The sequence below is a fragment of the Mastigoproctus giganteus genome, chromosome 6 (genome assembly GCF_048544385.1).
Source record: "Mastigoproctus giganteus isolate SK-2022 chromosome 6, ASM4854438v1, whole genome shotgun sequence".
Lineage (NCBI taxonomy): Eukaryota > Metazoa > Arthropoda > Arachnida > Uropygi > Thelyphonidae > Mastigoproctus > Mastigoproctus giganteus.
Window position 1 is genome coordinate 142,693,736 of NC_143580.1, and position 24,770 is coordinate 142,718,505.

A 24,770-nucleotide genomic window follows, 5' to 3' on the forward strand; every position below is an offset into this window, starting at 1 on the left:
GCTTACTTCCTTTGCTGCCTCCTTTAATATAACTGGATAGATCCCATCCACCCCAGGTGCCTTTTTTATGTTTATCCTCAACAATCTCTCCTCCACTTTCCTCTCAGTTATTACAAAATCATCCAGCTCACTGCCAATGTTTACTTTACCTACATCATTCTCCTTCCTGAATAACTCCTCATGTGTGAATGTAGATGCAAATACTCGTTTAGATTGTTAGCCACCTGAGCAGGATCCTCAACTGTTCAACCATCAATATCCAGTGGACCAATCTGATTCATCCCTTTCCTTCTTGAGTTTAAATATGTAAAGAACTCTTTTCTGTTTTTCTTTGCATCCTTTGCCAAGGATTTTTCGTAGTCTGCCTTTGCCTGCCTAATCTCCTTTGTGACTTGGTTACAGACCAACTTATATCTATCATAGGCTTCCATGTCACCCATTAATTTGTATGTATCCCATGCATTTTTCTTCTCTGCCACATGTCTCATTAGTTCATCTGACAACCATTTAGGCCTAAACCTTGAACAATATTTCTTAGTTGGTATGTAAAGCCTGGTAGCCTCCAAGATTAGTTCCTTGAATGCTTCCCAATTTGAGTTTGCTGTTGGTAACATCATGAGTTGGTCCCACTGTATAGAATTTAAATACCGTCTCAGACCATCATAGTCGCCTTTTCGAAAACAAAAACCCTTCCCTTTACCTCTGATGGTAGTTACCTCCTTGAGTAAATCCCACTTCAACACACTGTGATCACTGCCACCTAGTGGTTCATTTATCTGCAGATTCTTAATGCATGAATTTGGTTAAAAAAAACAAAAGACCTCTCGTTCAATCTGTAACACGTGGATTTGATACCGTTACTGATACTAAGTAATACCTACAAAATCTCTGTCTAAGTTAAACTTTAAACTAAGTATCGTAATTAGGAATATAAAGCTACTCTAGAAAATAAGTTAATATGACAATTTAAGCTAATAAATCAGAAAATAAATCAGGAAAAACTTCTCTGTTCCAAGAGCTTCAAGGAGCTTCGTACGCACAGGCTAACCTCGCGCCCATATTGTCTCTCGCACCCATACTGCACAGGCTAGCCTCGCACCCATAGAGAAGCATGCGTAGAAGTAATGACATCTACAAAAAAAGTAGCAATGTAGTTATCTGCTATGCCATTCGTACGTGATTTAGCCTGGAGTACACAGGTTGAAAGAGAAAAAAATACTCATTATTAGTATTTTGAAATTTGAAGTGACTGGAGAGTTAGGTGTTATTAAAATTAGAATATTATTATTAAAATATGTGACCATGGATTTGTGGTTGAAAAAAAGGAACTTTAAAACGAGAAGAAAAGTACTTCTAGTAGTGCAACCGTGGTTGACGAAAACGAACACAACATTGTCGCACTTCAAAGTGAGGATGAACAATCGCAGCCTTCTGTTCCCCAAAAATCAGAAGTGAAAACACAGGAACCAACTAATAAAAGACCAAAATGAAAGTATAATGACAGTTATTTGAACTTCTGCTTTACACGTGTTGGAAATAAAGATGCTCCTGATGCACAGTGTGTCGTATGTAAAAATATATTAGCAAACAGTTCTTTGGCTCCCGCTAAACTTGTGTTTTGTAAGTGTTCCGTGAATATCTTGTGGGATGAAAGTGTTCAGTGAATATGTTGTTGGTTGAAAATGATCCGTGACTAAAAAAGTTTGAGAAATGCTGCATTACAGTGTGGTGTGGATTTACAGCAGAGCTTATAATCGGACAATTTTTCTTCGAAGAGTCTACATCTCATGGCCCCATAAGGTGTACGCTAACTACTGCATGGTACTGGGCTATTCTAAGAGATAACATTATTTCTGCTGTGCAAGAAAGGTAATGCTTGGAGATAGTGTTCATGCAAGATGGTGCGCCTTCCCATGTTGGTCGACAAGTGAAGGAACTGCTCCGTTCAACATTTGGAAATGATTGCGTCATTTCTAGAGACTTTCCGCAGTTCTGGCTAGCCCGATCAGCAGATCTCATTCCCCATAGCCAGAAAGACAGTTTACTGTGGTGGCATGCAGATGCTTGTCGATTTGAAAGCAAGCATTAAATAGTATGTAGCCAACATCCCTAATGAGATGCTATGCGAAACTGTGTCGCACGCAGTTCTCCATTTTCAGAATGTCATCTCAAGTGAAGGAAAGCACAGAGAAGAACATCAGTAGATTTGAAAGCTCTGATATTAAAATCAAATCCTAAGTTAAGTATTCCATCTCATGTTTAGAGTGCCAATTTTCCCTTTGTGCCAGAAATTTGAATTTTTTTTTTTTTTACAAATCGCTTCCCCATACCCTAAATGGCATACCCACTGATTTAGCACTAACATTAGTAGAGGCATATAATGCAAGAAAGAAAACATATGCAGCAGCATCAGCCAAAAAAAAAAAAAAAAAAACACACTTCCATTTCACCCCTCCGTTCATTCGAAATACCTGTCCAGCTGAGCCTTAAATTTATTTAGGCTATCAATTTCCACAACAAGGGATGGAAGTCTGTTCCGCCAACCAACTACCCGCTGGCTAAAGGGCTAAAGGTAAATTTCCGCAAATCTATCCTACATCTGTCTTTCCTCAATCTGAATTTATGCCCTCTCAGGTGATTATTCTGAGCAAGAGGAAGACTCCCATCAGCACTGAGAATGCGCAAACCATTAAGGGCTTTATACACCTCTATTAGATCACCTAGCCGGTGCCTAGTCTCCAGACACTGCAATTTACAAAACTTAAGCCTTTCTTTGTAAGGGCAACTGTTTATTCCATTCACTAATCTTGTTGCTTTTCTCTGTACTCGTTCCAGCAGCTCTACATCCTTCTTGAAATGAGGCCTCCAGACCTGTATACAGTACTCAAGGTGTGGCCTGACCATTGCCTTATACAAAAGAATAATCACTTCCTTATCCCTGCCAGAAAAATTCCTGTATATCACTGACAAGACACCATGAGCTACTCTTTCAGCCCGTCTGCACTGCTCAGAGAACTTCATATCTGCCTGCACAATTACCCCCAGGTCCTTTTAATTCTCTACCACTGTCAGTGTAGTACCACAGAGTTGATACGTTGCTCTGGGATTGCTGTTTCCCATATGCAGTACTTTACATTTGTCAATGTTAAACTTCATTTGCCACCTCTCAGCCCATCTGTTCAACCTTTCTAGATCCTGTTGCAGCAGCATAGTGTCAGTAGTGTCCTTAACAACCCTGCCAACCTTTATATCATCTGCAAACTTGGACATTAAGCTTAATATACCATCATCAATATCATTTATAAATACAGAAAACAATAATGGACCCAACACTGAACCCTGAGAGACTCCACTAATAACATTAGTCCACGATGAGTAGTGTCCACTGATTACCACTCTCTGTCTTCTCCCTCTCAACCATCCCTTTATCCATAGCAGCAATTCGCTTCCAATGCCACACAGCTCCAATTTGTGCAGCAGTCTTCCATGTGCAACAGTATCAAAAGCCTTTCAAAGATCCAAATATATAATATCAAAGTTATTCCCTGCATCCAGTTCTTTTGTGACTGCATCACAGTATCCAATCAAATTGTTTAGGCAAGACTTTCCCTTAACAAAACCATGCTGTGTCCGAGCTATAACTGAAGTCTTGTCTAGATGATCCTGCAGTGCTTCTTTAATCAGTGCCTCCATTAATTTTTCTGGAACAGAAGTTAAACTCACAGGTCTATAATTACTTGTGTCAGCCTTTGATTGACCTTTGTGAATTGGGGTCACATTTGCACATCTCTAGTCTATGGGTACCTCCCCTGAGTCCAAGGAAGCTCTCATAATTATGGCTAAGGGTTTGCGTACTTCCTTTGCTGCCTCCTTTAATATAACAGGATAGATCCCATCCACCCCCAAGTGCCTTTCTTGTATTTATCTTCAACAATTTCTCCTCCACTTTACTCTCAGTTATTACAAGATTATCTAGCTTACTGCCAGAGTTGAATACGCCTCTGGCATTCCCCTCGCTGAATAACTCCTCATGTTTGAATGTCGATGCAAAATATTCATTAAGTTTGTTAGCTACCTGAGCAGGATCATCAACAGTTGACCCATCGATATCAAGTGGACCAATCTGATTCATTCCCTTCCTTCTAGAGTTTACATAAGTAAAGAACTCTTTGCTGTTCTTCTTTGCATCCCTTGCCAAAGATTTCTCGTAATCTGCCTTCGCCTGTAGACCAATATAATTCATCCCCTTCCTTCTAGAGTTTGCATCCTTTGCCAAAGATGTCTCGTAATCTGCCTTCGCCTGCCTAACCTCCTTTGTAACTTGGTTACAGACCAGCTTATATCTATCATAGGCTTCTGTGTCACATGTTAATTTATATGTATCCCATGCATTTTTCTTCTCTGCCATATGTCTCATTAGTTCATCTGAGATTCATTTAGGCCTAAACCTTGAACAATATTTCTTAGTTGGTATGTAAAGCCTAGTAGCTTCCAAGATAAGTTCTTTGAATGCTTCCCGTTTTGAATTTGCTGTTGGTAACATCATCAGTTGGTCTCACTGTATAGAATTTAAATACTGTCTCAGACCATCGTAGTCGCCTTTACGAAAGCAAAAACCCTTCCCTTTACCAATAATGGTAGTTACCTCTTTGAGTAAATCCCACTTCAGCACACTGTGATCACTGCCACCTAGTGGTTCCTTTATCTGCAGATTCTTAATGCATGAAGAATCACTACTGATAATCAGATCAAGAGTATTACACTCTCTAGTTGCCTCCCCAATATGCTGCTGTAAAAAAACATTCATCCAATAAATCTCCAAAAGTCTTGCTAGTGTGTGAGTGACCAACCCACAAATTCTAGTCAATATCTGGGAAATTAAAATCCCCCATTATAAGACTCTCTGATTTACTGGCCCACTCTATTTCCCTGTACAGTTTTTTATTACACTCATCAGAGTCATTAGGCCTCTAACACACACTCCTACTCTCACTTTTGATCTCCCAGTGCTTATGTCACACCAAACTCACTCGACACTGCACTGTCCAGCGATGTCGACTGGCTGCACTTCCTTGGATTTTATGTGTTTCTTAATTAATAGCATAACCCCCTCCTCCCTTCCTATCCTATTTATCCTTCCTTTACACATTGTACTCCCCAAATTCCAGTTCTGCATTCCTTATATCTGTGTGACACCACGTCTCTGATATCCCAACAATATCTGCCTTTGATGTTTTGAGCAATACCTCAAATTCATCAAATTTATTTACCAAACTCCTAGCATTCCTAGATTTTCTAGGAATTCCAGCATATAATTTTGATATTGTTTATTTGGATTTTACCAAGGCATTTGGCTCAGCCCCACATGAGGACTTACTATATAAGCTGCAGGCTCACATCTGGTGAATATGGGCTTGGCACACCCAGCATTCTAGCATTTCTAGATTTTCACAGTGTTATCTCTAACTTACACATTGTATAACCACCCGGTATATAAAATGGAAAGGAATTAAATAGCACTAATACCAGGCAAATTATAGAAGTGTATATTTTAAGTATTATAATAATGCATCTATATACAAAGGGTACTAGGAAAGTTTTGCAACACAGCTTTGTTTATTTAATTTTTTCAAAGTAATTTCCTCTACATTCAATACACCTCTCCATCCTCCGAAACCAATCTTTAAACCAGTTCTGCCAAGTTTCACTAGGGAGTAAAGCACACTCGTTGTCCCAAGCCCGTAGAAGGTCCTCATCACTGGAAAACCCCCCTCCCTTTTAGCTTCATTTTCACATGCGGGAACAGTGCAAAGTCGCAGGGAGCAAGGTCTGGACTGTAGGGAGGGTGCTCGAGAAGTTTCAGTCCTGTCGTGGTCAAATATTCGGTGCACACTTTGGCGCGGTGACTGGGGCATTATCGTGATGGAGGTACCAGGTGTCCATTCTTGACTTTGGCCGCAGGTTCTTCATAGATCCAATGACTTTAGGCAGGCATTGTTCAGTATACCACTTAGCTGTGACTGTCTTCTGCGTGTCCAAAACGACACGTTCCACAATTCCACTCGATTTGAAAAATACAGCTATCATTTTCTTCTTTACAGATCGGGATTTTCTGACAATTACGGGTGTGTCGTCATCATCAAAGACACAAACTTTGTTTTGAGCCTTGGTCGGCAGATCGTAATAGTACAGCCAAGTCTCGTCACCTGTCACGATGTTGTTCACATACCGAGATTGTCCCTTATCAAACTTTTTTAACGTCTCCCGGCACCAAGTCACACGTCGTGTCATCTGCTCTTCAGTCAGTTGATGCGGCACCCAGAGAGAACAAAGTTTCTTCACGTGCAAATGATCTTGCAGAATCGAACGAATTGCTGGTGCATTTAGGCCCAAAGTATCCTCTATCTGTTGGTAGGTCACTCGCCTGTTTTCGTCAAGCATTTTCCTCACAGCAGTAACGTTTTCCTCCGTAACTGACGTTCGTGGCCTTCCCGACCTCTCCGAATCCTCCAGAGTGAAATTTCCCCTTTGGAATTCTCTATACCACCTGAATATCGTTGTACGATGTGGACAATCATCATCTAGTGCAAGAGTCATTTCTTCTAAGCACTGTTCTATGGTTAAACCACGCACGAAATTATACCGCAAAACTGTCCTTATCTCATTTCGTGACCACGATGCCATCGCAAGCACTTTACACTCTCACTACTAATGAATAACTGAGCCCATCGACTTGGCGCGGCGGCTACTATGCACGTATGAACATGTCTCAACATGCAGCAACAAGCAGCTTCTTGTGATTCATTGTTGCGTCATATTGCAAAACTTTCCTAGTACCCTTTGTATATATAAAATCTCGTCTTTGCTGAGGATACATACATTATCTGTTTAATTGGTTGAATTTTTTGGAAGGGACCTTGTTGGTGTTCCACAAGAAGGATTCCATATTATTAGAATTCATAAGAGATTTTATATGATTGGGCTCTATGGTGGGTGGGAAGGAACTTCCCACCCACTGCAGAGCCCAAAGGGATGCCCACAATCAAGCGTGCAAAAACCAGGCTGTAGCCACAGCTACTCACCATACCAGCCTGAAATCCTGTCCATTCAACCAGAAGAAGGAAATTGTCTTCAGCATGGTTGATCCCTGGAGGAGAGTCCAGTGGCTGATTGATTGGAAAGCTCCAAGAACCACCCATCCACGAAGCAGGGACTAAAGTGATGTGTTGAAGCTGGTTCCCTCACCACCAGGATCCCCTTTCCAAGTTTCCATGTAAGAAAAACATACCAGCTTCCCAAATCAGCGTGGAACCTTGACTGCAGGCATTAACTCCGAGTGATGCTAATGTGAAGGACCAGTAGGATCACTATGGAAGTCCCTTCATGTACAGGTGCCGGTGTCAGGAGGCAACTGCAGAGACCTCCCAGTATGTGTATATATTATATAAAATTTATAATTTGTAAAACTTTTGTATTTCTTTTGCATTGTACTCCAATAGTATAATGCAAACGAAAATATTCATAAATTATCTCCACTAACTGTTTAGAAAATTTTCCACTTCTAAAAAAAACAAAATGAGAGCACTGTAAATTTCTGCATAATCTATAACTACAGTGGAAGAAAAGTGTTATCTTCTACTGCTGCAATTCTTTATTTTGTTACTTATATTATCAATAATTATAAATACAACAAAATTAAATAATTTACTTACTCATCTTCATCCATATACTCTACACCTTCTTCTGCATCTCGTTTTCTTTTTCTTGTTGTATCTTCAGTGGGCAAGAAATAAGCAACAAACTGCTCTCCACTCTCATCCATCACTCCTCTTAAAATACAGACAATAACCAAAGGTACATCAATATGGATACTTTTTTTTTACTAAAAAAAGTAAAAATTTGTTTTAGCAATACAGAAAAGTTCAAACATAAATAATTTTATCTTATCTTATAAACCCTTCATGTGTGCGAGAGAGAGAAAAAATAAATAAAAATAAAAGCATGAGCATTGTAGATTTCTGCATAATCTAGAATCAAATTGCTTTTCAAAATCTTTCTTCCTTTACCATTTTTAATTCACCCTACAAAGTTGGGATGAATTAAAAATGTGAATTAAAAGTGAGGTTGCTGCCACTTTTTGGACCATCTTTAAAGCCTATCCAAGTAATCTTGAAGGAGCACAGTATGCTGCTCATTATTAGCACCTTTCCCCCTTCTTTACATCAACTGAAAATTTTGACATCACACTTCTCTCTTCCTTCACTTATGTCATTTAAGGAAAATCAGAAAAAAAAAAAAAAGAAAAAAAAAACAGCTGTCCCAGAACCAATCCCCAGGGGACTCCATGTTTAACATTAGTCCAATCTAAGTAGTAACACTGATCACAACCCTGCTCATCCTGTACTGCAGCCACCCTGTGATCCATCTAAGAATATTACCCATTATTATTATTATTATTTAGCCATGCAAGGAAGCCTGAGGCTTATGCTGCACCAGCCAAAAAAAAAAAAAATTCCCAAGTTACCTTGAGAGAGAGAAGTAGAAAGGAATCACCAAGAAAGAGAAGAATAATGATGATATCCAGCTCAGATGTGAGCCTGCAGCTTATATAGTAAGTCCTCATGTGGGGCTGAGCCAAATGCCTCGGTAAAATTCAAATAAACAATATCAAAATTATATGCTGCAATCCAGCTCATGAGTGACTAAACTGTCAAAATAGTTAACCAAATTAATTAAACATGATTTTTCCTTAACAAAACCTTGTTGTGTATCTTTCAGAATTCCATTTCTATCTGAATGTCCCTCTCTATCATTTCTATCTGAATCTTACACTGTTGATCATTGCTCGCCAGTGTGTAGTTGCTCACATCACTCTTAGAACCACCTTTATGTATTAACAATACATTGGAATTCTCCAATCCAAAGGAATCTCTCCCAAGTTCAAAGATGATCATAATTATTCACACTGCTCAGCCTCCCTTGCACTGCCTCTCCTCATGCTAGCAATCACAGGTTGGCGACAAGAAATTTGTGCTTGCAGGGAAAGCTGAAAAAAAAAAAAAAAAAAACACAAATACACTATTTTGGTACTTCTATGCAGGAATGTTCACTCGTTACCACTCTCCTGAATAATTAATATCAAGAAACTGATTCTTCTTCTTCTTACACAGTATGAACATCCCATACAGTTGTGTCAATACAACAATTTTTGGCAGAAAATAAACTAAGTTTTAAAGCGCACTCCACTTCCACTATATCTGTCATCAGAGGTCATATTTATTTATTCATGTTATTTTTTTTTTGTTCTCACAGTTCAAACAACCAATGAAAGACCATGATTATATAGATATTTAGGCAATTAAATTGCCACTTCCAATCAAATGGGCAATTGTAATAGTACTGAGGAGTATCCAATACTGTTACAATTGTTTTATTACTTGCATCAAACATTATTATATGGAAACTTTATTTCCATGCAAACTTAGCTATCAATAATTGAGTAAGGTGCCAATGAATTGGAGCTTACTATACCCATTGACCTAGAAAGTAGAGTTCTAAACAGTCTCGAATATCCAAGGGAGGGCTGGGCTGTCCACTTAACCTTCAGAAAAAAAAAAAAAAAAAAATTTGTGGGCTGTCCCATTCAGAGTACTGTTCAGTGTGATAAGTGTGTGAAAATTGTGAATGCATGGGAATGTCCCATAAGTGTTAAATGTTGTATTGTACCCTGGATGTGTGTGCATGCGTGCATGTGTGTGTGTAGCAGAAGCAAGAAAGCAAGCTTATGTAGCATCAGCAAAAAAAAAAAAAAAAAAAAACACCATTTCACATATCCATTCCCTCTAAAAGTTGGTCCAGTTTCTAACTGAATTTATTCAAGCTATCGACTTCCACGACACATGGAAGTTTATTCCTGAAATCAACTACCCGCTGGCTAAAGGCAAATTTCCGCACATCTATTCTACAACTGTCTTTCTTTCAATCTGAATTTATGCCCTCTAAGGTTCATAATCAGAGAAAACAGAAGAATCCCATCAGAATTGAGCCTGCTCAACCCATTCAAGGCATTATACACCTCAATCAGATCACCTCACAGGTGCCTAGTCTTCAGACACTGCAATTTTCAGAACTTAAGCTTTTCTTGGTATGAGGACCTCTTTGTTCCCCTCACCAATCTTGTTGCCCTTCTCTATACTCGCTCATGCTACTCTACATCCTTTCTAAAATGAGGCTCAGCCAGACCTGTATGCAGTATTCAAAAAATATATATACAGGTAACCCTCATATAATACGGTAGTTATGTTCCTATAAAATCTTGTGTAGTGCGAAACCGTGTTATATGGGACTAAGAACCAGTACAAAAAGGGAGGGGGTTATGTTTCAAATGTTATCAAAAATACACCATTCGAGATTTCATGTATCTTCTGCTCTCTTCAAAAAACCAGTAATCTGGATTTGTTCACTTTTGCTTGATAGATCTTTGTAAGTTTCATATGGAACAAAGCAATTTTGAAGCTCCCTTATCAACTTAGGGCTTCTTTCAGTCGAAAAATCTGCATTCAAAAAATAAGGTTCTAATTGCTCATCTAACTTTATGCCTTCCCATATGCTTTTTAGTGTAAAATTTGCAAGTTCAAAATTTTTATCTGCTCTATCATCCTCTGACTTGATTTGGTTTACCTCTGATGCCATTTCTACCTACTCCGCTTCGCCAGTTTATTTTTGTACCAGTAATTCTTGAACATCTTCAGTAGTCATATATATATATATATATATATATATATATATTTTTTTTTTTTAGGAGCACCAGCAACTAAGGCCAAGTTGCTCTGTGTATTTGTCTATAAACTGCTTGTGTTCCAAGGGTCGATTTTCTGGATGAAAAAACTGAGTGTATGGGGTAAAAAACCATGCTACCCTCATCTGAGACCAATTAACTCAGCCACGTTAAAAACCCATAAAAATTCTCCCCATCATCGACAGAATTTGACCTCATATCGTTCCTCATGCCATTCCCCTGCACCGGATTTCTATCCGGTGCAGGGGAATGGCAATTCTGCCAACTAAAGGGATTCAGTAGTCATATCATCAAAACCTTCCCCTCCTACCAACTTCTACTATCACACCAATCCTGTTTTTTACTGGTTTGTTCATATTTCCTGAATGAACTGACTCTGGCCATAAATTTTTCCAACACTTATTTAATGTTGATGGTTTTACTTCTTTGAGCAATAAAGCTATGATTCCGATACAGTCCACAATTGAAAAATGTTTCCATGCCTCGATCACGTCAATAGATTTGGAATAGTTTTTTTTTTTCAAAATCCATTGTAGCGAACTTCTGATGTAAAAGGCTTTAGGTGGATATAATGTCTTGATCTAATGGCTGAATTAAAGAAGTTGTACTAAGTGGTAGGAATATTACTTCAATGTTTGGATGACTTCTAATTCTTTTGGATGGCTTGCCACATTATCCAATAGTGGTAAACTTTGAAATCTAGATTTTTCCACAAGTTTAATAGCACAGAACCTAACATGGAAATTTTCCAACAAAATAAACTACGGGGACTTCCCAAATATTTTTTTATTTTTTTATTTTTTTGCATAATTACTAGCGAGTCAACAGCGGGGATTAACAAAAAAAAAAAAAAAAAAAGAATGAAAATGCTGAAAAATTACACCCAGCATAAGATGTAGGAGTAGCATGTTATACGGGCTTGCCTGTACTTTATATATATATATACACAAAGGAATATAAATTGGGGGGGGGGGGGGTACATGATGTTGGATATGATTTAAGCAGCCACTTATGTTTGTGATATTCTATTTTCTGTGGGTGTTTTTTTTTTTTTTTTTTTTTTTTTGTAGTGTATGTTAGTTGTTTCACACCACCCTCTATAACTGGTTTTTATTTCTGATTATCAACTTCATTTCGGTTATAGTGGAGGAAGTGCTGTTTCTCTGTTGCTGCATTAGGGCCTCCGTGATGTCATTTTACTGTACTGGTGGGTTGACCTTTGAGTTGCTGCCAGTTGCCATAATTTACGTTGCATTCGAAATGCAGTATTATTCACAGCCATTGTGTCCAGAGGTCCTCTAATGAGAATGGATATAACGGTTGTTTTATTTGTTCCTTGGGGTTTGTCTTAAGTCTATTTTCTTTAGTGTGAGTTTATTATGTTTCTTTTGTGATATTTCACATTGTTTTGGCCTCGCCATTAACAAGTGGGTGCCGGTCTAAATTAGCATTATTGGTTTATTAATTTGGCTTTATTTGCCCTTACCTTAATATTTCAAAATTTTTATACATATTTTCCTACTAGGTATCTTCATTTTCCTCTTCTGTCCTTGTCATTTATATGTGTTTTTTCACTCTCCTGCCTTTCCCCCCCCCCCTCCATAATTTATATTCCTTTATAGTTTACACAATGTGTTGTTGGATTTTGCTTTATGCTGCTACTTACATTTGTGTTTATCTGTTTTTTATTCCCTTCTCTAGGTACAATTCTTATTTCTTTTCTACGTTTAATTTGCATTATTATATATATAGTTAAAAAAAAAAAAAAAAAAAAAAAAGGGTGAAGGAGCTGCGATAGAAGGAAACAAAAAAAAAAAAAAAAAAGTATAAGAAATAAATAATAAAATTAACAAAATAAGGATGCTGCCAAACAACTTACAAAACCAGCCTCTCATCAGGTGTACCAGAATTGCAAGGTATGGCCAGGATTGCAAGCAAAATAGCAAAAAAAAACATATATATATATATATATATATATATATATTACCCATTTTGCAGGTTAAGATGTATAAATGTGAGTGAATACTATGCCAACTGTGTAAACTATGCAGTGGCTGAGTGAATGTTTGTGGTTATGTCTGTCTTGGTAGTTGTCTCATTTAGGTGCCACCTAAATAAGATAACTATGTGTCCTCTCTCTGCATGATGATGAATATAAGAAAGAATATGTGAGTGAGTGAGCGTTGCATTATGTGCTGTCTCCAGATGCCCCTAAATATAAAAAAAAGTGTAGGGTGCCTCCATAGCCAGGTGGGAAGGAGCAGCAGAGCGTAGCACACGCTTCTTGATTAGACCGGGGTTTGAGCCAGTCACCACCAAATACGGATCGATGCGGAAAGGTCAGGAAATGACCACTGCATATTCCCGGAGCAATATGGCCTTAGTTGCTAATACTCCTAAAAACCAAATAACAACAACAATAAAAAAAGTGTACTTGTACTTGTGTATATGTATGACAGGTGTACAGATGGACTGAGAACATGTAGAGCATGTGATGTTCTGGCAGGCTCCCCCAAATCAGACTGCATTGGAAGCAACCTATTAGGAAACAGCCTGTCATGCTGACACAACTATGCCTCTTCCCTCCTTTGCGGCATGGCATGGGAACTGCTGATACTAGCTTCAGAAGTCTGGCTGGTGTGGGATTTTATACAGAGATGTAATACTCCCCACATAGGATGCCCTGGCCCTATGGCTCCCCCCACATCTCTATTTCCCCTCTCCCTTCCCAAACTTTTTGCGTGGTGGACTCTATCACTACAAACCTTTTTTTGCTCCTGAACACAGTCTGAAACCCACAGAGGGCAGGCTCCATCTAAAAAGGTGTGCCCTCTATCCCTTTAACTTCCCATTTCTAGGTGGGGGGGGAAGTGCCACCTGACAAGCAACACTTCCCATCATCCACCTTCTTTAACTAGCTTCCCACACTCCCTTTTTAATAAAAAGTTCCTGTCCCCCTTACCTGGCACCCTTACTAGCAAAGAGACTTTACATACTACCTACTACACCTGGTCTGCCTCCACAGAGCAATGTGCGGTTCCACTAGGAGCTCCGCAGCTAAATGGACAGAGGAACAGACACTACGCTACACAAACCAACACTAAAACTTACACTACTCTGGCCTTTACACTATCTCCGCCTGACAAGCAACTCTATGCCTTACGTCCCTCTTGATGAAAGAACCATCCAGAGAAATCTGCAATGTCAGAATTTCTCCAGCATTTCATGATACTTAGGACTGATGATTATTCTTTTCTGTAAAGAACAATGCAATGTGCAGCACAAAACACTAACTATTCGACTATCTTGGATGTATTCCAAAATCATGGATTTCGCTATACTTCCTCATAGCCTTACATTGGACTTGTGCTGGCCCAATATATTGCTTTTTGTGTACTTTGGATGAAACTCCTCATGTAAACAGCTTTTTTGTGAGCGGAGGCTTGCTGGCCTTACCATGGTGCAGAAACATCTAGTAGCCACAAAAGTCTTACACCAATTGGAGACCAAATGTCTACTTGGTGGAGTTTTGCTGAAATCGTGTACAAAATTTCTGCTTAACTTCATTATGGACTTCATTTTTGAAATCCAAAAATTGTATAGTGCTCTTTCTACAACAGTGTATGTTGCCATTTCTCTTTACACTGCAGTTGTGCAAGTGGCTACTTCAGCAATCAATAACAAAGAGCATGAAAACACCAACCTTAATTTTTATCTATTTTTACCAGTGTCAGCACATGCTGACTGTAGTGAACACATCTGGTGAGTATGGGCTTGGCACACCCAGGGTCCTGAGCTGGATATCATCATTCTTCTCTTTCTTGGCAATTCCTTTCTACTTCTTTCTCTCTCTCTCTCAGGTTGTTGTTGTTGTTATGGTAGTTTAAAGGCACATAAGCTACTATGGCTATAATGCACCCCTCTCTCTCTCTCAGGATAACTCGGGAATTTTTATTTTTTTTGGAAGGTGCAGCATAAGCCTCGGGCTTCCTTGCACCATATGGCTAATAATAATAATAATATTCATAAACTCTGAAATTTTGGAAGCTATATTTGACTTATCTCATATTAAAGCAAAGAAATCAAAAGAGCTATCTAATATCAGCTTTGGTCTTTTTGTTTTATTTTTTTTTTAAATTAAATATTCAACATTTTATTAACAGTTGAAATGCAAATGTATACCTGATCATAGCTTGAGACATCTCTTCCATTTGAGAAAGGGGTACTGGGTCTGAATCAAATGTCACTTGAGCAAAAGGGTATTTCCAAAGCTGTAAAAATAAAAAAAATAAATAAAATAACTGTTTTTTTTGATCCTATCTATTGTAAAAAAAAAGTTAAGAAAAATCAAAAATTTTCAAACCTCCTTAAAGTATCAATCTGGATCTGTACAACAAAGATGCAAAATCAATTGCTCCATAAATATTATTGTTTGAAAAGAAGCAGAGAGAGAGAGAGAGAGAGACTGTTCCATATAAAAGTTTAATCTATAATAGCACACAACAAAAATAAATATTTCCAAAATGAGTATCAATAAGATGAGGAACTGCATCATTACAGAGTGCAATTTTCAGATTAAGGAAGTTGGCTGTGCAATTATCAACATTTTCTTTATTGAATTTAAGTTCAGAGGGATAAATATCTGCAGCTAAGCATTCAAAGTAGGAATTAAAACTAAGATATCATCAACATACCGGAAGGCTAAAAATTTATGATTGGGATTGCTGGTAAATAATAATTCCTCATAGTAGTGTAAAAACAAGTTAGAGACAAGGCTGGAAATTTATGAACCCATGGGAACTCCAATTATTTGTTTGTATGCAAGCTTGCCATCGAGGTAAAAAAAAAAAAAAAAAATATATATATATATATATATATATATATAGATATATATAAAAAAGTATATTGTATGTAGAAAGTGTGAAGAAGATTTTGATTTAAACCTATTGAATATACGGTATACACTGTGAGCTCGACTAAATGGATAAGGAATGTAGCGATAAATGGTATAAAAAAGAAGAAATAGACAAGAAATTAAAAATAAAGATAAGAAGTGAAAAGCGACCAAAATAAGATAACATTGTGGTGTCTTTCACAATCTCAGTGTCATCATCAGAGGTCATCCACTGAAATTATGCTGTCTTTTTCATAATTTCGGTGGATGACCTCTGATGATGATGATACTGAGATTGTGAAAGACACCGCAATGTTATCTTATTTTGGTCGCCTTTTCATTTCTTATCTTTATTTTCCTGTCTATTTCTTCTTCTTTTTCACACCATATATCACTACATTCCTTATCCATTTAGTCGAGCTCACAGTGAATACTGTATATTCAATAGGTTTAAATCAAAATCTTCTTCACACTTTCTACATACAATATACTTTATATATATATATACACATTATGGCTATACGTTTTGCTAATGCAGTGTCCCTGATCCATAAGCTATGTTATCTTCCTTTTCGTACAGTCACATTCCACCCCCATGATTAATTAGCTTCTTAATACAATTATTCTTTACTATATATATATATAGAATAGAAGTAATAGGTACATGAGTGGTAATAAGAGAAATATATGATGGAATATGGACCTGGGTTACTACTATGTAGAGTAGAAGGCACCCAATGACTATAAATAAATAAATGCTAGTAGGTTATGTTGTTATTTGGTTTTTAGGAGCATTAGCAACTAAGGCCATATTGCTCCGGGGATATGCGGTGGTCATTTCCTGACCTTTACGCATCCTCCGTATTTGGTGGTCACGGACTCGAACCCCAGTCTGATCAAGAAGCATGTGCTACGAATTGCTGCTCCTGCCCACCTGACTACGGGGGGCGCCTGCTAGTAGGTTATGCTTTTAGTGTGGAGAGAACAGCAGGTAGTGTAATCAACCAACGGGGACACGCACACAATTCCAATTTAACCCAGTGATTGCCATATTTAGCATACGCAAAATGCTAAAAAAAAAAAAAAAAAACACTTGAAAATTAAAATGGCCATTTTAATTTTCAACCCTGCAAACCTGCCAACCTTTGTATCATCTGCAAACTTCGACATTAAGCCTGATATACCTCTTTATCAATATCATTGATAAATATACAAAACAACAGTGGACCCAACACCGAACCCTGTGGGACTCCACTAATAACATTAGTCCAAGAAGAGCAGCACCCATTGATTACCACCCTCAGTCTTCTCCCACTTAACAATCCTTTTATCCATTGTAGCAACTTACCCTTAATACCATTCTGCTCCAATTTGTACAATAGTCTTCCATGCGCAACAGTGTCAAAAGCTTTCCTGAAATCCAAATATATGATATCAAAATTATTTTTTGCATCCAGTTCCTTTGTAACCACATCATAATATCCTATCAAATTTGTCAGACAACACTTCCCCTTAACAAACCCATGCTGTGTCTGAATTATTGCTGCAGTCTTGTCTAGATGATCCTGCAATGCATCTTTAACCAGCGACTCCATTATTTTACCCGGAACAGAAGTTAAACTAACTGGTCTGTAATTATTCGTGTCACCCTTCGATCCCCCCCTTTGTGAATTGGGGATACATTTGCACATCTCCAGTCCGTGGGAACCTCCCCGAGTCCAAGGATGCTCTCATAATTATGGCTAAGGGTTTGCTTAGTTGCTTTGCTAGGTGCCTTTCTTCCATTTAACTTCAACAATTTCTCCTCCACTTTGCTCTCAGTTATTACAAAATCATTAAGCACCCTGCTACAATTTGATAACCTTCTGGCCATTTTCAAACCTTAATAACTCCTCATGTGTAAATGTAGATGCAAAATACTCATTCAGTTTGTTTGCTATCTGAGCAGGATCATCAACGGTGGAATCATCGATATCAAATGGACCAATAAGATTCATCCCCTTCCTTTTAGAGTTTATATAAGTAAAGAAATCCTTGCTGTTTTTCTTAGCAGCTTTTGCCAAAGATTTCTCATAATCTGCCTTCGCCTGCCTAATCTCCTTTGTGACCTTATTACAAACTAGCTTATATCTGCCATAGGCTTCTGAGTTGCTTGATAATTTATATGCATCCCGTGCATTTTTCTTCTCTCTTACGAGTCTCATTAGTTCATTTGATAACCATTTAGGGCTAAACCTTGAACAATATTTCTTAATAGGTATGAAACTTTTAGTAGCATCCACGATTAATTCCTTGAATGCTTCCCACTTAGAATTTACTGTTGGTAACATCGTCAGTTTATCCCACTACAGAATTTAAAAACTGTCTGAGACCACTATACTCACCTTTACGGAAGCAAAACCCTTTCCTTTACCCCTGATGGTAATTATATCTTTAAGTAAATCCCACATCAGTACACTGTGATCACTGCCACCTAGTGGTTCCTTTATCTGCAAATTCTTAATACACAGATGATCACTGCTGATAACCAGATCAAGAGTATTACCCTCTCTGGTTTGCCTCTTGAACATGCTGCTGCAGAAAACAATCATCCAATAAATCCAAAAAAGTCTTACTAGTATGTGAGTGACCAACCAACAAGTTCCAGTCAATATCTGGGAAGTTAAAATCCCCTGCTCAAACAACTTCAACTTCTCGAATATCCACTACCAATTCCTTATATGCTGGTCTTCAAGTAATTCTCCAGTGGGGCAATGATAACTTAGTTGATTGCAATCCTTCTAAAACAGTCCTGTCTTATATCTTGCAAAAAAGGATTCTTCTGCTCCTATGCTTATCTTTGATGACACTCCGATTTCTAGGCAAGATCGTATATCTCTAATGGGGATTACCATGACTTCCAAATACTACTCTTAGCATAAGCACATTACAAATATTGCTTCTTCTGCATCGAAAAAACTTGGTTTTCTCTTTCGCTCTCGGCATTACTTTTATTCCAAACATCTGTTCACTCTCTACAAATCGCAAAACCGCTCTAACATGGAAAATTGTTCCCACATCTGGGGCAGTGGCCCCAAAACCTCTCTCAGGCTTCTAGATTCCATTCAGAAGAGGGCAGTTAGGTTAATTAATGACACCTCTTTAACAGAGTCTCTCCACTCGCTGTCTTATAGACTACTGTTTCTACTGCATGCCTTTTCTACAGATACTTCCACGGGCACTGTTCTCCTGAATTGGCTTCTATAATTCCCGCTCTCTCTTTCAAAACAGTCCAAACGCGTGCCACCACCAGCCAACATCCTTTTACTTTGGAACTGGAAACTCACAGAACAAACTTTTCATCTTCCTCGTTTATTCATTCAACTGCTGTTTTCTGGAATAACCTATGTATTTCCTGAAAATTACAATTTACAGAAGTTCAAGTCTAATGTCGACATTATCTTATTTCGTCTTCTCACCCTCTAACCCATCCATGGTACTAAGTCCTAAGGTACTACTCCTATAGGTTTGGGATTTTCGTAAAAAAAAAAACTGTCATTAACCACCCTAACATCATGTGCAAACTTAGACAATAAACTTAATAGACTTTATTAATATAGTTAATATATAATGCACTGGTCCCTCAGGGTTCAGTGCGTGGCTCCTTACTGCTTACGATATATAAATATCGTAAGCAGTAAAGAGCCACGCACTGAACTCTGAGGGACCCTACTAATAAAATTTGTTCAAGAAGAGGAGTGCCCATTTATAACCACTCTTTCTTCTACCATTCAACCATTCCTTTAACTGTAAACTGCCCCGAATGCCACACTATTCCAATTCATTCAGTAGTCTTTCATGTGGAATATCACCAAAAGCTTTACTGAAATCTAAATATATAATGTTAAAATTATTATTTGCACCCTGTTCCTTTGTTGCTCTGTCATGGTAGCTAATCAGAATTGTCAGACAGGGTTTTCCCCCCACCCTTCCCATTACAAAATCATGCTGTAATTTCTATATAATGCTATTCTTGTTAGAGTATTCCTGCAATACTTCTTTAAACACTGACTCCATTATTTTCCCTGGAACAGAACACGAACTTAAAGGACTATAATAGATAACATTGCACTGTGATCTCTTTATCTGAATAGAAGACACATTTTCCCACATCCAAACTATAGGAACATCCTCTGAATTCAAGAATGTTCTCATAATTACAACAAAGGGTTTGTTTATTTCTTTTGATGCTCTTATTAATATAGCTAGACATATTTGATCAGCCTTATTCACTTATAGCATCAGCAATTTCTCTTCCACTTTTTTCTCAGTTATAACAATTAAGCTCCCAGTTAGTGTATTTGGTGTTCTCATACCTAAAAACTTTTTTTAAGTGCAAATTCAGGTGCAAAATATTTATTTAGTTTGCAACCTTAACAGAGTCATCAATAGTTATGGCAGTCATATCTAGTGGGCCAATGTGGTTCATCCTTTTCCTTCATTAATATAAGAAAAGAATTCTTTGTATTCTTAGCCAAAACTTTCTCATAACCTGCCCTAGCTTGTCTTACCCCTTAATGACTTCATTGCAGACTAGTTTTTACTTATCCCATGCATTTTTCTTGTCTGCTACTAGTCGCAACAGTTCATCTGACATCCACTTAGGTCTAAACCTTGAATAACATCTCTTAGTGGTATAAAAAGCTTTGCAGCTTCTCTGATTATTTCCATGAATGCCTTCCATTTAGAATTTGCTGGTTCCACTGAATATATCATGCAACACTTAATTCAACATTGCATCTTGGTGCACTGCCTTAGATTCTATGTGCTTCTTAATCAAGGGCATTCCTCATCCCTCCCCACTTCTGTTCTGCCTGTCTTTCTTGTACAACGTTGTACTCATCATATTCAATTTCCACACTGCTTATCTCTAAGCAGCAGAGATATAGCAGTTATAACTTCATAAGTTATCTCAGGAGCCCATTTCCTCAAGTCACATTACTGGAGTAATGTGAGTGGATGCACATTGCAGTATCAAGTCTGTACAATGCCAAAAAAAGTGCACTGCCCATTGTTAGCTGCTATGCTATTATGTTGGCAGCTGTGAACTCTTCTGGCCTTGACTGTCCAGAGCATAAATGAAAATTTATTTTTAACTGATTAAAAATTAGGTCCTAAAAGACAAATGGCATTACAAGGTGGCAAAGGATTATTGGCCAGGTGCAGATCACATTCAGCTGCTTGCTAACAAGCATATGGCAGTGGATTTTTGTTTGGATAGATTACATGTTTTGTGCAATCCATAATTAAATTATATTTATGGAATACCGAAGTCAAAGAATATTTATAGGCTACGACTCTAAAGAGTGTGGTATAAGGTGTATTTTCTGCAGAAAAGCGAAAATATTTATTTTGAAGTCTTCATTTTCTACAAGATGTTTAATTGCATGACTAATGATTTTATTGACAGGCCAATGAGAAAGAGTGGCCGTTCTGTATTAAAGGTATGACATTTGGTTAGGATGTCTTGAATTGTGAGGAGACATCAATTTCTACAACATGGAGAGTTTCCGCTTTTAGTATGTATGAATAAGGTGACTTATCATATCAAAGTTGAGCTAGAGCTACTACTTTACAGAAACCAAATGGGCATAATTTAATTTCTGATTTAATTATGACACTGTACAGAGAATTTCATCATTACTACACATATGAATTTTAAGAAAAACCAAGGCATCATTATTATAACATCTCATATTGTGAAGTCTTTCGCAATGAGTTGCCTTCCTCTTATATTTTGAAATTAACACCCCCATTAGAGAAGTACGCTGTTACATTCCTTGCTTTTGCATGGACACTTAAATAATATCAAGTTTTCAGCGGTAGAATGATAGCGAAACAATATACAGGCTCTAATCTGCTCTTTTTTAGCTTTGGTACATTCAGATCACCATGATTTTGGGTATCTTGGGAGATGTTTTGAAGTCTCTGGGATTGCATTATATACCGCACGTAAAATTTTATCTGCAGTGAGTTCTACAACTTTGTTTGCTATCATGATTTATAATATTTGGATTAAACTTAGCTAACTTACTAATAATATCCCTATTTGCATTGTCTACTTTTCATCTCAGAATTCTGTTACTTAAATAAGGCATCTTTGTTATTAAAGTAGAAATCACCGTCTAACAGATTTTTTTCACCTTCCAGATACAGTAGACTTTCAGAATAATGAGTCCTTCGGCGATTCAAGGTGCCATTATTTTGATTTTTCTATTATCTAGAAAGTTTTATTTTTAATATATTTAATGCAGAAATAATGAGGCTAAATAAGAAATAGACAGATTAAGAATGCAATTTTATTAACTGCACATAAAAAACAAACATGTTGATGATCCAATGTTATATTCTACCATTAATACACTCCTACTTACGCCTGGTTCTATTTTCTTTATTATATCATGTTTAGTCTGCATGGGTAGCAGACTAAACATGATATCGTCACTGTCCTCCCCACACCAGTTGGAAAAAGAAAAAGGTTTGAATCCTGTCAATGATGCGAGGAACTTTTATGGCTTTTTTCCCCCCCCACTCCACGCTGAATTAGTCAGTCTCAGGCGTAAATAGCAAGATTCCTCCTCATCTCCAGAAACTAGAATTTTTCGTCCAGCAAAACAGGCAAATTGACCAGAGAACACATGCAATTTACAGACACAATACACACGGGTATATGAATTAACGTTCTGGGTGACCCTAATGTCGTACTTTGGATTATATCAAGTTTGTTACCAAGCTTTAATGCTGTTCTTCTTTTCTTATCTATATGGGGTTTATTAACTTTAGGAGCCATAGTGAGGGGTTTTTAATTTAAAATAAATGTAAAGCAGCAGCACTATAATCCATGATATCAGTAGAGAATTCACTTTCAAAATGGCGAGATAAACAAATACAGTAATCATGTGACTTGCAGTTTTCTTTTTCCTGGAACTGCAAGACATCTGCACTGCACATAAGCATCCGATCTCAATGTGCCATTAGCTTGAATGTTCCATTATTTGGGGTGCCATTATTTCGACAGTCTATTGTAGTTAACAGGATTAGAGAAGGGTAAAAGATAGCTAAGCCCATTGCTGTATTAGAGTTAGTGGGGTAATGAATGAAAATGGGTGTTTGTTCCGTTATTAAGGATGGTGAGATAATTATGTTGGCCTAACTTATTTTCTATTATCTGACCAAAAAGTTTTGTTCTAGAATTCCCCCAATAGGGGATTATGATCATTAAAATCAACTAAGCGGCATAAGTGCGAAGATAGCTTGAAGGATAAGATTGCCAAGTTCATTATGACTAATTGGTTCTTAGTGAGAGATACACAGAATACTGAAAGAAGCAAACTAACTGTTATGTGAACTACTATAGCCTCTATTTTACTACTTAGTAATATTAGTTTAGTTGAAATTTAGTTGTTTACCATGACTGCAATGCCACCATTGCTGGGCCATCAACAGTTCTATCTTTACAGACCATTGTATAGTATCAGAGATTTAGGTCATCTTGGGAATTCATATAGGTTTCTTGCAGACATATACAAACCAGCTCATATTTTTGCATAAGTACATGGTTATCATAAATCCATTAATTGGATTTATGATATCCTTCAGTATGTTTCTGAAGAGTTGAAAATTAGTTTGTACTTTCAACTCTTCGGAAACATTTGAATTATAATTTTGGTTGCTCTTTTTTTTTTTTTTTTTTGGGAAGTATAGTTTACCCATATCCAATGATGGCAGAACAGTCATATCTTTTTTTTTACTTCTATTGAGTACCCTGTTGCAATTTTAACATATAAAGGTTTACTGAAACAAATCTTGTCACTATTGATTAAATATAAAAGTATAAAATACAACTTTATTAAAAGTTTTATTTTATAATTAATTAAAACTTTATTAAAAATATACAGTAAAATAAAGTACAATATACAGAAACGTAATACAGTCAGTCCTCGTATAACACGTGTTTACACTACACGAATTCGACCATACACGATTTATAAATAGGGGAATGATATCTTATATAACACGAACCGAATTCGCTTATGCACGATTCGCCTCTGTGTTTACAAGAAATGGCAGTCGAACGCGGAATCACCCCAACTGAACGCAACACGATAGGAATGAAGAGAAGATTCTGAAAATGTATTTATGTTTCTTATATCAATGAAGGTGAAACACATTTCACCATAATAACGTAAAAACCAACACAATTCCAGCTATCGGTATAATTGCAAATGCAATTAGATCGAGTTTACTACCAGTTTATAACAGATTCCACTAGCAGAAACGCAACTGGAAATTGTTTTTATTGTTTTATGGTATAACCCCTAGAAATGTGCTTTAGTAAAATGTGAGGTGTTAATAGCATATCTCTGCCTTTACGGTGTTGTTTATTCAGTTGCTACACGCGCAGCTTTGTTTATGTGTATCAAGCGTGCCTCCTCGTTTTGTAATTGTGCTTTATTCCCTAAAAATGAGTAAAATATTTAAAAGGTGTGAAAAGAAAGCGTCCTGGTGAAGACACTACAGATTAAGAGAGAAAAAGAAAAGCAATATCGATAAACAGGAGGACTGGGTCAAAAATTCTTACCCGGGAAAATTTATAGTGGCCTCATACTATGGTTTATGGCCAAAATCACACCGGCCTCCGGCCCACCAGGGTTTCCCCAGTAAGGCTTATGGCCAGTCCGCCTCTGTCGATAGAGAAAAAATATGAAATTGTGAAGCACTTTGAGCGAAATGAAAGACCATGTGATATTGCACATGCTACAGGCCTAAATGAGGCAACGCCGAGAATTAGAAAGAAGGCAGAGAAAATAAAAACAACTTTCATAGGAGGAACAACTCAAAGTGGAATTAAAATCCATTAGATTAAGACAAAGAATTGGAAGAGATGGAACAGCTGTCATCTGTTTGGATAGAAAATCAAACAAAAAACAAGTTTGCTTATGATAGAAGCAAAAGCATTAGCAATATTTTTTTATGTAATAGTCGTAATAAAATGCTTACGTATTTTATTACGATTATTTATTGTGTTTGGTTACAAAT

At 37.3% G+C, this 24,770-nt stretch overlaps 1 protein-coding gene across 1 annotated transcript in view; it reads right to left on the minus strand.

Moving 5' to 3' along the window:
- LOC150084629 (RNA polymerase II-associated factor 1 homolog) overlaps positions 1-24,770 on the minus strand; it is a 358,003-nt gene that overhangs the window by 109,881 nt on the left and 223,352 nt on the right. Inside the window, exons 8-9 of the mRNA XM_090376517.1 lie at positions 14,981-15,069; positions 7,713-7,829 (exon numbers count right to left, since the gene is read on the minus strand). Of these exons, the coding sequence (XP_090232643.1) occupies positions 7,713-7,829; positions 14,981-15,069 (206 nt within the window). The remainder of the gene's footprint in view (positions 1-7,712; positions 7,830-14,980; positions 15,070-24,770) is intronic.